The 12,901-nt window shown below is 50.3% G+C and overlaps 1 protein-coding gene across 19 annotated transcripts in view; it reads left to right on the top strand.

The window, feature by feature from the left end:
• The first annotated feature begins 4,978 nt into the window (after positions 1 to 4,978).
• Positions 4,979 to 12,901, top strand: part of SCRIB (scribble planar cell polarity protein) — a 125,018-nt gene continuing 117,095 nt past the window's right edge. For 7 of the 19 annotated variants that reach the window (XM_080582897.1, XM_080582902.1, XM_080582903.1 and 4 more), the window contains exon 1: positions 4,980 to 5,307. In XM_080582897.1, the coding sequence (XP_080439023.1) occupies positions 5,146 to 5,307 (162 nt within the window). In that variant the 5' untranslated portion in view covers positions 4,980 to 5,145. Of the gene's footprint in view, positions 5,308 to 12,901 lie in introns of all 19 variants that reach the window. The other 12 variants (XM_080582887.1, XM_080582893.1, XM_080582889.1 and 9 more) reach the window with 5 other exon arrangements.

Consider the following 12,901-nt stretch of genomic DNA (forward strand, 5'->3'; position numbering starts at 1 on the left):
GCTGTATGTTGCTAACATAGGCATGAGTGCCCTCATTGTTCTAAAACCATGCCTAATCAGAACAGAAGAGTTAATAGTACTGTAGAGGGCTAGTTAACACTTGTGCTTCTAAGGCAATAGTCCTTTAGCTCAACACAAGGGTTGTTGAAATAGCCTGAATTTAAGGTCAGGATTTTTTTTTTCATAAGGGCTAATTCCCTCACTTTTCACTGGCATGTCTGTGGAACGTTACTGCCCGACATGCAAGATGCCTGGCAAGAGAGGCGGGAGAGCAGCTTGACTAAAACGAGACCTCTAAGCCAAACTAAAACACAAAAACATCATACGTAGGCAGTGGAGGCAGAGATATACATCCTGGGATGATTATAATTTACGTCCCTAGGGTGCAGGGAGAGCGGCAGGAAAGCCAGAAACAACAACAAATAAAAATAAGGCTTTCATCAGGTACTCAGGACAACAAGGGAAGATGAAGGAAACTGTACACTTAAGATAAGTGAAACAGGAGACCTGGCTACAACTGACATAAAGAAGTTACTGAGCACTTCAGCCTTCTCTGCCTCAGTCTTCACTAGGAAGTGCTCTAGCCGCACTGCCCAATTCACAGAATCCAAAGTCAGGGACTGGGAAAACGAAGTACTGCCCACTGTAAGAAATCAGGTTTGAGACCATTTAAGGCACCTGGATATGCACAAGTCCATGAGACCTGATGAGATGCATCTGAAGTTGCAAAGCCACTATCATATTTGAAAAGTTGTGGCAGTCTGGTGAAGTTCCCAGTGATTGGAAAATGGGAAGCATAACCCCTATTTTCAAAAAGGGAAAAAAGGAAGACCTGGGGAACTACAGGCCAGTCAGTCTCACCTCTGTGCCAGGCAAGATCATGGAGCAGATCCTCCTGGAAGCCATGCTGAGGCACGTGGAAAATAAGGAGGTGACTGACAGCCAACATGGCTTCATTAAGGGCAGATTGTGCCTGACAAACTGGTGGCCTTCTGTTACGGGGTTGCAACATTGGTGGATAAGGGAAGAGAGACTGACAACATCTACCCGGACTTGTGCAAAGCATTTGATGCTGTCCCCCATGGTATGCTTGTCTCTAAAATGGAGACACATGGATTTGATGGTTGCACCACCTGGTGGATAAGGAATTGGCTGGATGGTCATGTTCAGAGTTGCGGTCAACAGCTCAATGTCCAGGTGGAGGTCTGTAACAAGTGATGTCTCTCAGTGTCTGTGCTGGGAGCAGCACTATTTAACATCTTTCTTGGTGTTTTGGACAGTAGCATCAAGTGCATGCTCAGCAGGTTTGCAGATGACACTAAGACGTGTGGTGTGGTCGACATGCTAGAGAGAAGGGATGCCATCCAGAGGGACCGTGACAGGCTTGAGAGGTGAGCACGCATGAACTTCATGAATTTCAGTAAGACCAAGTGCAAGATCACGCACCTGGGTTGGGGCAATCTCAAACACGGATACAGATTAGGCGATTAGTGGATAGAGAGCAGCCCTGTGGAGAAGGACTTGAAGGTATTGGTGGACAAAATATTGAAGATGAGCCAGCAATGTGCACTTGCAGCCCAGAAAGCCAACCATATCCTGGGCTGCATCAAAAGAAGCATGACCAGCAGTTCAAGGAAGGTGATTCTCCCCCTCTGCTCTGCTCTCATGAGACCCCACTTGGAGTACTGCATTCAGCTCTGGGATCCCCAGCACAAGGACATAGAAGCATTAGAATGAGTCCAGAGGAGGGCCATGAAGATGATCAAGGGCACCTATCCTAACACCTCTCCTATGAAGACACGCTGAGAGAGTTGGGGTTGTTCAGCTGGCAGAAGAGAAGGCTGCAGAGAGACCTGACAGTGGCCTTCCAGTACCTAAAGGGGGCCTACACAAAAGCTGGAGACAGACTCTTTTATCAGGGAGTGTAGTGACAGGAAAAGGGACAATGGTTTTAAACTAAAAGAGGGTAGATTTAGATTAGATATAAGGAACAAATTCTTTATTCTGAGGGTGTCAAGATATTTAAGCAGGTAGCACGGGGGAGTTGTGGATGCCTCCTTCCTAGAAGCATTCAAGGCCATGTTGGATGGGGCTTTGGGTAGACTGGTCTAACAGAAAGCCCCCCTGCCCATGGGAGGGGGGTTAGAACTAGTTGGTCTTTAAGGTCTCTTCCGACTCAAACCATTCTATGATTCTACTGTTTTAGACTAAAGGGCCCATCTTGTCCAAGGCAGTGAATGACATGCAGGTTTCTAGGCAAAAGTGTAGAGAGGGGCAAGCATGGAATGAATATGGTTCAGAGGCCAACAACTGATAGGTAAGGGTTTTCCTAAATTAGAGGTTGTGTCCATCTATGCACTGCTATCTAAATCCTCAGTTTCTTGGACATAATGCAGCATTGGACTAAGTGAATTTCTCATCCTGTAATTGGTGCAAGTCATGCTGAAATAGTGAAGGGTGGCTATCAGATGATCATGCGTTGATCCCTTTGTACATGGCTCTGTTTCTCCCACCTTGACCCTCTTCTAGTCAGCTAGGAAGCTGAAGTACTTAACTGTTTCTAGAAAAGGGTCTCTCTGGGCCTGTTCTAGTGAACTTCCTGATGATACTGCTCTGGGTAATTCCACATTTAATAAATCTGGCAAAGTTCTAGCAGAGTTTTGATGCTGTAGGAAGAATGTACTGGTAAAATGAGCTGATACAGGGCAGTAGTCTGTAACTGATTAGCTTTAATTTTTGAGTACTGCAGGGCAGAGCAATGGTGTTCTTATCCCAGTCTGCACTCCGTGGCGTTCGGCAGTCAGTGTCTGCTCTGCAGCAGCCAAGCATTCAAGTATAATGATGTCTGTTCACAGAAACCTGGTCATCTCAGAAATAGCCCTGCATATTATGACAGCACCAAATACAGATGGGAACAAGGCTGTGATGGGATTTTTCAAGTAATCCATGATAATCTTTATCTTCAGTTTGTCTTGCAAGTCAGTGTGTGTTAGCCCTGATTCAGCATCAGATCTTTCCAGTGGTGGGCTGATAAAACCTCGACAGCAGTTCAGCCCACAGATTAACTGCAGCACAGGCAGAGCTGTCTTAGTCCTATACGTCTAACAGCTGGATAGAGCAAGAAAAGCTTAAAACAGAAAATGTAGTTTCATTGTTTACTAATTAGGGAAGATAGGCTTCCAGAGAAAAGCATGTCAAATCCTCAGATTTGTCAGCTATGTTCAGCTGTGTCTCCATCTCTTGATGGTTTGAGATGAGCAATGTTATGTGCCTTCGGAGCTTCTGTAACTACAGGCTGACAAGCACTATGCCCTTGGGGGAGCTGCTGTTAAATGGTTTCTGCTGCTCAAAGCCCTTGCAGTGTTTTTGTTGTACCTTGATGTTATGACCCCTTAAGTAAAACAGGGCCCTTGAGAGTAGTATCAAAATGAAGTTAGCACAGAGAAGATGTACAAAGCTCTTGATCTTGAATGCTGAGATTTACAGATGATTTTCCCAACTTGTTGAAGTTGGACACATAGCATTAAGAATCAGTTTCATGCCTGCTCTTGCATTAACATCTTCATTAAGCTTAAATGTTTTTTTTTCCCTCGTTAGGGAGAGGATAAATCATATGATGTATTGCTATTATTAAGAGTTTCAGTAGGCTAGATAAATATAATCCCCTTCTTTAAAAAAATTCATTTATTCTGATGGGTTTAGTCTGAATAGAGACACAATGTCAAGCTTTTTTTCCTTGAACTGTAAGTGACCAGAACCTATGCATTTCAGATGTCTACAAGTACCTAATCGGCTGATTATTTATGCTTCTTTTTGGGGGGTGGGAGGAGGTGGAGGGGGGAGATGATCGTTGCTGTTGTTTCTTTCAGAGTACTTGGGCTTTACAGGCTTCTGTTGTGCTCCCTTGACTCATGTATTTCTGCATGGAGGCATTGTTTGAGCTATCTTCATAAAAAGACAAAAATCATGTTTTTGATTGCCTTTGTATACCTCACTGTAACTTGGCAAGGGCAAGGACCATCAGAATCGCAGAATCACCTAGGTTGGAAGAGACCTCCAAGATCACCCAGTCCAACCTCTGACCTAACACTAACAAGTCCTCCACTAAACCATATCACTGAGCTCTACATCTAAACGTCTCTTAAAGACCCCCAGGGATGGTGGCTGAACCACTCCCCTGGGCAGCCCACCCCAATGCCTAACAACCCTTTCGGTAAAGAAGTTCTTCCTAACATCCAACCTAAAATCATCAGGCGTTGGTGCATCGTACTGCTTTACGTAATGGCATATAAGTTGTTTTTTTTTTTTCTTTTTCTTCTCCACGGTGCTTTCCAAATCATTTTTCACGTTATAACCTTGACATCCAGAAGCAGCCCGTAAGCACGCGGGCGCACGTGTGTACAGCTCTGGGAAATGGTCACGGCCAACGCGGAGCCTCTCTGGATAAAACAGGGGATCTGCTTCCCTTCGGCTGTCGCAGACGGAGCAGCTCTGGGGCTGGAGGCTGACCGCCATGATTCTCGGTTTCGTTCCGCCGGTTTTAGGGGTGAGGCGCAGCACCACGGGCTGCGGAACGCCGCTACCGGCAGCGCCGCCGCCGCTCTTTCGAAGCCGGCTCCTGCGAACGCCCGGCGCTGAGGCGAGAGCAGCCGGCCCCGCGCCGACCTCCGCCGGGCCCCGCTCCCCGCCGCCCCCGGGCCGTCCGCTCCCCCCGGGCCCTCTCGCGCTGAGCGGCCCGGCCCGAGGGCGGCGCAGGGGCGGCCGGGCGGGGCCGCGGCCAGGCGGGGCCGGGGCGGGCGGCGCGGGGCAGGGCGGGAGCAGCGGCGGCCGCGGACTCCGTTTCCCAGGGACGCTCGCGGGGGGCGGCGCGGCCCCGGGCGCAGACCGGGCCCGGGCGGGAGCGGCGGGGCCCGAGCGCGGCGGCCAGGCCCGAGCCGAGGGGCGGCGCGGAGCGGGGGGCGCGGCCCGGCGGCGGTACCGGGGGGTTCCGGGGCTGCGGCGCGGCCCGGCCCTAGCGCAGCGCCCGCCCCGCCGCACATCCGGGCCCTCCCTCGGGCGGCCCCTTCCCGGCGCGGCCGCTCCCGCCCGGGCCCGCCCCTGCGCGCCGAAGCCGATCGCGGCCGAGCCCCGGCGCGGCCCGGCGCGATGCTGCGGTGCATGCCGCCGCTCTGGCGCTGCAACCGGCACGTGGAGGCGCTGGACCGGCGGCACTGCTCGCTGCAGGCCGTGCCCGAGGAGATCTACCGCTACAGCCGCTCGCTGGAGGAGCTGCTGCTGGACGCCAACCAGCTCCGCGAGCTGCCCAAGGTGAGGCCGCGGCCCGCCCGGCCCGGCCCGGCCGAGCGCGCAGCCGCGGGCCTGGCCCCGGCCCTGGCCTCCCTCGGTCCGCGGAGCTCCGGGCGCTGCGCCCGGCCCGGCCCGGCCCGCGCGTCGCCCACCTGCGTCCCCGCCGGGGGCCGGGCGGAGCCCGGGGGCGGCTCGGCCGGTCCCGTTCCGCCGTGCTGCCGGGGGCCCGGGGCTGCCGGTGGCTTCCCCCCCCCCGGCCGCCCCGGTCCCTGCGACGGCCCGCGGGCGGGCGGGCGCTGCCCCGGCCCGGCGAGGGTACCCCGCGGCCGACCCCGGCCTGCTCCGCTCCCGGGAGCGGCCTCCGCCGGGGCCGCGCCGCCTCCTGCTCCCCGCTCGCCCCGCAGGGAGCGCGGCCTTCCCCCGTCCGGCGCCGGCCCCCTCCCGGCCCGCTCCGCCGTGCTCCTGGGGGAAGGCGGGCGGGCGCCGCGCCGCCGCTGGCAGCGGGAGCCCCGCGTGGGACGTGCCGGGACGCGGGGCCCTGTGCCGCCGGCCGGTGGGTGCCGGGGAAGCGAGCGAACCCGCCCTGCGAAGGGGCGGCCTGCCAGGGGTCCCGTAAGCCGTGCTGGCTGCTGAGAGGCGCGGTGTGAACGTTAAAGCTCTGCTTTAACCTGTAAACCGTAGCAGGTATCGAAGAAGCATTTTATTCTTACTGTCTGGGACTTAAGCCTTAGCTTGTAACTTCTTCCACTGTTCTGTTTAACCTCAGTGCTCTCCGTGCAGATAATGCTGGTGATAAATGCTTTGTATGTCGCCACACGCCATGCCAGTGTGATTCTTCTGTAGGAGAGGATGGGAGATCCGCTCTGCAGTCAGCTGCGGGCTTGGCCCAGACACCTCTGGCTCCTAAAGGGTTTGCTTTCACAAGACAGAGCCTTTATTTTTTCCTTACAGTACCGTTCAGCCAAAGCAGAAATGATGGTGTTCCTGTTCTGCTGGTTAATCTGAAGCATAGAATACTGCAAACAAGAACTGGAATTTGAACCTGTGCGTGTGCTTGCCTCTCAGGAAGGAGAGCACCTTTAAACATTACTGGGCTATAGGGTGTTATAGAGGAAGTTTTTCCATGTATTCCCTGTCAAAATTGTACAATTTTTAAAAACTATGGAGTATCCTAAGTTGGAAGGGACCCACAAGGATCATGGAGTCCAACTCCTGGCTTCACACAGGAGCACCCAAAAATCAAACCATGTCTGGAGTGTGGCTCAAATGCTTCTTGAACTCCAGTAGGCTTGCTGCTGTGACTGCTTCCCACCATTAGTTAGTGATACCTAACGAACTTTTCAGTTAAAAAAAGTTTTGTGCTGGAAAAAGTATTTCACTGTAGCACGTTTGGATAGGTGCTCATTGGAGTAAATATGGTCTAAGTCACCTTTTTATTAAAAAATTAAGAAAAAATGGTAATTTTTCTTTATTTTAAAGTTTCTTGTTAAACTACTCGTGTTTTTCTTATTTCCATAAAATCTGGGGAAAAAAGAATCTGGAAAAAAAGGACAAACAACCCTTGCTTTTCAGTTATAGCAACACTAGTATGATCCTTCTGTCAGGTTTCTTCCATCATGTATCTGGGGATCATTGTATAATTTAGGTGGGGACTTTCTCAAACTACTGGAAAAATTGTGTTACAGGCAGGTTAGGACTTACAACTGAGTATCAGTCTCTTTTGCAGAGGAGGCTAATTGCAACACATCTGCAATGAACTTGCCGATCCTTGTACTGCGCGACTCCTCCTTATCCCTCTGAGTAGTCAGAGTCTTACTTTGTGTTTACGTAGAAGCAGGTTAGACTTCTACATAAGCTGAAGATAGTGTTTTGTTTTTTTTTTTTTTATGTTAGCTTTTGAAAAGCATCTTTTGGACAATAAATGCAAATTTTATACTGCCACTTTACTTGGTCAGTGATCAGATAGGTATAATGCTGTCTGTGAAGGCAGGTACTGTGTAGCTGTCCTAACCGCCATCTCCTTCCTGTTGGCACTCAAACTACTTGTACTTGTGAGCACGGTTGTTAAACTCCAGGTGTTAACATCTGGTCTGCTTTGGACCGTCAGAGTTCTTGCTGTGACCTGTCCCGGGATCATGGGTTCCCTTTCTGGTGATTGAGTTGTCCCCGGTTTCTAGAGTTTTCTGGTGAGGGATTATTAGAAAAAGCAATAGGGAAAAGAAAAATAAGATTATATGGTCATGAATGGTGCTTCTGGTCCTCCAGTCTCAAAAGAGGTGTAAAGTCAGAAGGGGTACAGAGAATGGGGAACAGAAGGCTTGATAGGAGGTATGCAACAGCTTTCGCACAAGGTAAAGAAAAGTTTGCGAGGTCTCCTCAGTCTGAAAAAGATAGTGCCGTTCCTCCGTCAGATGGTAGATGTCTGGTCACAAACGGCCTGCAGGGATTGAACAGGGAGCGGCTGACCACTGGTTCTTGCAGCCCAAGGACTGAGGACATTAACTGAAACCAAAAAAGGCTCCGTTCAGAAACAATTTTTCATGCATGTTGTAGTTAAGCTGAAGTGTGGAATTACTTGTCGTATGACATAACAGATGCTCAAAGTTTACATGAGCTCGTGAAAGAGAAGACAACCGAAAATGAATAAATCCAAAGACATCATGTTTGGCTGAGAAGTGGCTTGTGCTGCATATCCTGGGAGAGACCTAGAAGAAGTACTGTTTTGGACTTCATGTAGTCACACTCTTCTGTATCGAATACTGTCTGCAGCGGCTACGGGCTTTCTCCAGTAGTGAGAGCCATCAGCCATCTCTAGCAAAATCTAAATGCCCTCCCCCTCACAAGCAAGGTGAGAGGCAAATGCATGTAGCTGGGGCAATGAGCATAGTACCTCTAAGTGCTGGCCACTCTTGAAAAAAGCAAAGGAGCTGGTGGATGCTGCCGAGATATGCCGTGCCCTGGAGACATGTCAGGAAGAGCGAGCAGAAATAGGTCCTACAGTTTCTCACTTTCCAGCCACCCCTACCACGTTTCCTCCAGCCGGTGACACGGATGGTCAGGTAGTCCAGCTGAAGTTGATGAGGAGGTCTGCGGTTTGGTAGAACGAGGCTGCAAGGTTAGACCCACCTGAGGCATGACCCAGTGTGTCCTCGTGTTTCCTGCAGTGCAGAGCTGCGCTTTTGAGTCCCAGGTGTCGTTCCCTACACACAAATCACATGCAGGAAGGACGTTGTTAAGGGATACTGCTGCTGTGGACTATGTGGTTGTCGACATACATCTAACAGAGGAGTAAGAATCTGCATGTTAGGCGACGTGGATGGCGGATGAAAATTGAAAGTAAATTACCCTTTCACCAGGGAAAGAGAGGACAGCAATGCGTGCTTTGGGCACACATTTTCCTCGGGGACAGCAATCAGAGAGGTCTTCGGTTGGGGTGGGGAAGGTGCTTTCCAGGTGAGAAGCACTTCACAGAAGGATGTTCCTTTTGTGTGAGAGAGACGCGGGGAGGAGGATTGGTGCGTACCATGAAGGAAGACATAGGGAAAGGAAAACGTGCTGGTTTCACAGAGTAGAGCTGCACATGCCCGTTCCTTGGGGGAGCAGTTCTAGAGGAATACCGAGGTGTGTGTACAGGAGGGAGACGAGAGCAGCAAATGGAGATGAGTTAGAAGAGTTAGAGATGAGTTAGAAGAATGTGCATGAGAGAGAACACACGGGCTCTAAAGCAAGCGTGACCAGAGCATGCTTGTTTTTAAGGGCTCAGGAAGTTTTCTGGGGAAGGCATCTGTGTGGAGGTGGTTTTCTAAGCAAAAGAATGGGGGGGAGGCTGACTTTTGAAAAGGTCCTTCTGTTTTACAGTTAACAAAGAACTTCCTTTTAAAATGTTTGAATTTATCTGACCCCTCCTCTGTGGGTTTTCTTTCTTACCTCCCCTTACCAGGCCGTTTCTGTCTGACATACTCTTATTTATCTTTATTCCGTTTAATCCGGAGTCCAGAAACGCTGGCAATGTCTTGTTCCTTCTGTGGCATCATTTTCTTGTGTTCCAGAACTTCCCAGGTCCCTTTCCTGCTACTGTTTCGCTTTTGATCTGATTAGATGATCTGTCTGCCTCCTGGCATTTCTTAATGACACCACACTTTCCTGAACTCTTTCTTCCAAGTTGTAGAAGTGAATGCTTGTTTCTTTCCTTTCTGCAGTGCTGAATAGTCATCTGTCTGCTCTTGCTCCTTTTTTATTTGTCCCATGTGGAATCTTTCTTGTTTTGAGTACAGATTTTTCATTATGGTGACTGAACTCTGGTTATTTGAAGTGATAGATTAAATCTATGTTAGGAACATCTGCTGCCTTGTTGCAGGGATTTGCTGCCAGGGTGATACAGCGTGGTTTAATGGAAAGCGGTGAATTTTATTTGATAAGTTCTCTGCGCTCTTCACTGGGGTGCCTGAATTCTAGAGGACAACGTGCCTTGCTCCATGCTGACCTATTCCCTGCCTCGCTTGCATAAAGTGATTTCTGCAGGACTGTGAGTGTGTAGCACATCACAGCAGCAGGATGAAGTCCTTCAGCTAGGGACGTGGTTTTCAAGAATGCAGCTTGCTAGATCACTGGATTAGAGCTACAAGAGGCACCTGACTCGCACAGTCCACTGTGAGAGCAGTTCAGAGGTGCAGGTCTCACCAGAAAGGAAAGAAGGTAGTCTGGCATTCAGTGGAGGACAGAGCAGATCGTAGTCAGAAGGGATCCAGACTCTTGGTGAGTTTTCTGGGGAGTGCTTGGGTTGGACTATGGGAAGGCAAAAGGGAGATGTCGGAAGAAACCTGGGTGGAGCAGAGATTGTAGGACCTGGTGTGTGTGGGAGGAGGAGAAGGTGGAGCTGAGCAGGGACTGAAAATAGTGAGCAAGTTGATGTGGAGCGGGGAGGAGACATCCAATCGGTGTCAGCAGCAGTGCGCTGGAGACCTTTTGCTGGAAGGATACCTGGCAGGGAGTGAAGTGAGTTCGGGTGGGGCAGGCTGAAGGATCATACAAAGAGTGGGGAAAAAAAGGAGGAAATAATAGAGCTAGATTTGATACCGAGTTTTTGAATAGTGATGGTGCTGAAGAGGCAAGCCCTTAGGAATGTCTAATTGAGGGGGTGCAGTTCTGTTCCTTCGCTTTTTCCTTACCCAAACTCCCATGATAAAGTGGGTCCCGTGCAGAAGACTGCCCGCCCCCAGCTGTCCAGCGAGGTGTTTTCATCTTGCACTGAAAAATAAAGGAGATGGATGCCTGGCTAGAACTCCCAAGGAGAGAAGGGAGGCCTTGTAGGTCTGCTGCAGATTCCTTCCTGTTCTGGCTTGTTGCTATTTGCATCATGGCAAGGCAACTTCGAAGCTGGTAGAAGCACTCCGGGTTCCAGCGGTTCCTCCTGTTCGGCTGCAGTTAGCCCGGGGCAGCAGCATCCGTGTCCTTTGTCCCAGGCCTGGGATCCTGCTGCTCTGAGCAGGGTGAAACCCGAGAGTGGTATTTGTCACTTTCCCAAGACAAGGTGGGGCGTTGCAAGCCTAATTAAGAGCAGCTTTTAATTTCCTGGCATCTGGGGCTTGTGAGGAGGATCTCGGCTTTTATTTACTTCCACGGAGGAGTGAAGCTGTTCCTTTTAATCTCTGCATGCTAATAGCCCTTCCCTGAGAAAGTCGGGGAGCCGTGAATCATCAGTGACTGGCCTCCTCAGTGTTTCACCCTGCCATAACGAGACTGAGCATGCTTCGGTGCCCAGCGAGGGCTGAATGTGCGCTGGGCACCTTCTCTTTTCCTGCATGTGAATTCTCTGCATCACAGGCTTTGTCAAAACGGCAAGCTGCATTTGCTTAACAAAACTAGCCAAGAAACTGGTTTCACTTGATTGTTGTGAGACCTGTGCACAGAGTTGGCATGCTCCTCAGTGCCTTTCAGGAGCCATATGAGTTAATGTGTACAAATGGATGTGGTTTTATTTTTCCAAAAGCCAGATATTCTGGATGTGCTGCTGTCCAGAAGTTGAAATACTGCAGCCTATTTCACCCTTATCCTTCTCTCTCTGTACAGTAACCTTCTGTCTTGCAAATCCTGGATGGTGACTAGGGGCGTAAGGACTCGTGCTGGAGTGGTAATAGCTGAGAATAAGCTCAGTTATGGAAAAAAAAAGCCAATACAACTCTTGGACATGCAAACAAGAGAACAGGAAAGAGGAAGAAGGAAGTAATTTTATGTTCTAGGGCCTACAAATAAGAATTGACCATTAATAGTCATTTCTCAGTGAGCTCCAAGGTGTGTGGTCGGCTTTGCTTTTTGCACAGTGTATAGGTGTGTTGCCCTGTGTGGATCTCGAAAGGAGCTTAGTTCAAAGGAGTGTAACAGTGAGGTAAAAAGGCGTACTGGGAGATGAGGTTCAGTATAACAAAGGATTCGTGAGGGTTTTGGTGCTGTGGCCTAAACGGTGCTGCTTCTTACCAAATCTTCCCTTTCGTTGGTTTTGTGCAATGAAGTGAATCAATGAATCAATGGAAATACCTGCTCAGTCTCTCTTTTGGGTTCAGCTCATCTTAGTATTGTGTAAACTTCTAGATATGTCTCAGTATAATGTCAATAATGTCTTCCATACCTTTGGGTACGTCGGCTGCATTTGCACCTTTGAGATTTTTCTTATTCCTCAGTGACAACTCCTAGCATAGGTTCACCTTCCCCTGCTCCTGTTCCAGGCCTCTAAAGAATAAATACAGCATCACAGTGGCCCTGCGGATCATTTGATCGTTACCTGATCTGCTTGCATGTAAGATCTCTCTTTATTCCCTTTGACTATTTTCTGAGCACCTGCCAGGAATAATTTCGGGGGTGTCTCACTGATGCTTAGGGCTAAAGGCAGGACTAGGTGAACCTCTTTAGGTCCATGAAATTCCTGAATTTCATGGAATCACAGAATGGATGAGGTTGGAGGGGACCTCTGGAGGTCATCTGGTCCATTCCCCCTGCTCAGTCAGGGTCACCTAGACCACATTGTCCAGGACCATGTCCGGGTGGGTTTTGAAGATCTCCACGGGGCGAGACTCCACAGCCTCTCTGGGCAGCCTGTGCCAGTGCTCTGTCACCTGCACAACAAAATGTTTCTTGACAATCAGAGGGAATCTCTTGCGTTCCAGTTTGTGCCCGTTGTCTCTTGTGCTGGCAACCGGGCACCGCTGACAAGAGCATGGCTCCATCCTCTTTGCACCCTTCCTTCAGGTGCTTCTAGACATTGGTAAGATTCCCCTGAGCCTCCTCTTCTCCAGAGGGGGCTGAGGCTCAACAGTCTCAGCTCTCTCAGGCTCTCCTCACAGGAGAGGTGCTGCAGGCCCTTCCTCGTATTTGTAGGCCTTTGCTGGACTCTCTCCAGTATGCCCATTTCTCTCTTGTACCGGGAAGCCCAGAACTGGACCCAGCCCTCCAGATGTGACCTCACCAGTGCTGAGCATAGGGGCAGGATCACCTTCCTTGACCTGCTGGCCATGCTTTGCCTAATGCAGCCAAAGATACCCTTAGTCTCTTAGTGACAAGGGCACGCTGCTGGCTCCAGGGTCTTTTCTGCCAAGCTGCTTTCCAGGCGGGTGGCCCCCAG

This window comes from Anser brachyrhynchus, assembly GCF_964034855.1.
Source record: "Anser brachyrhynchus genome assembly, chromosome: 2".
In the NCBI taxonomy this organism is placed as follows: domain Eukaryota; kingdom Metazoa; phylum Chordata; class Aves; order Anseriformes; family Anatidae; genus Anser; species Anser brachyrhynchus.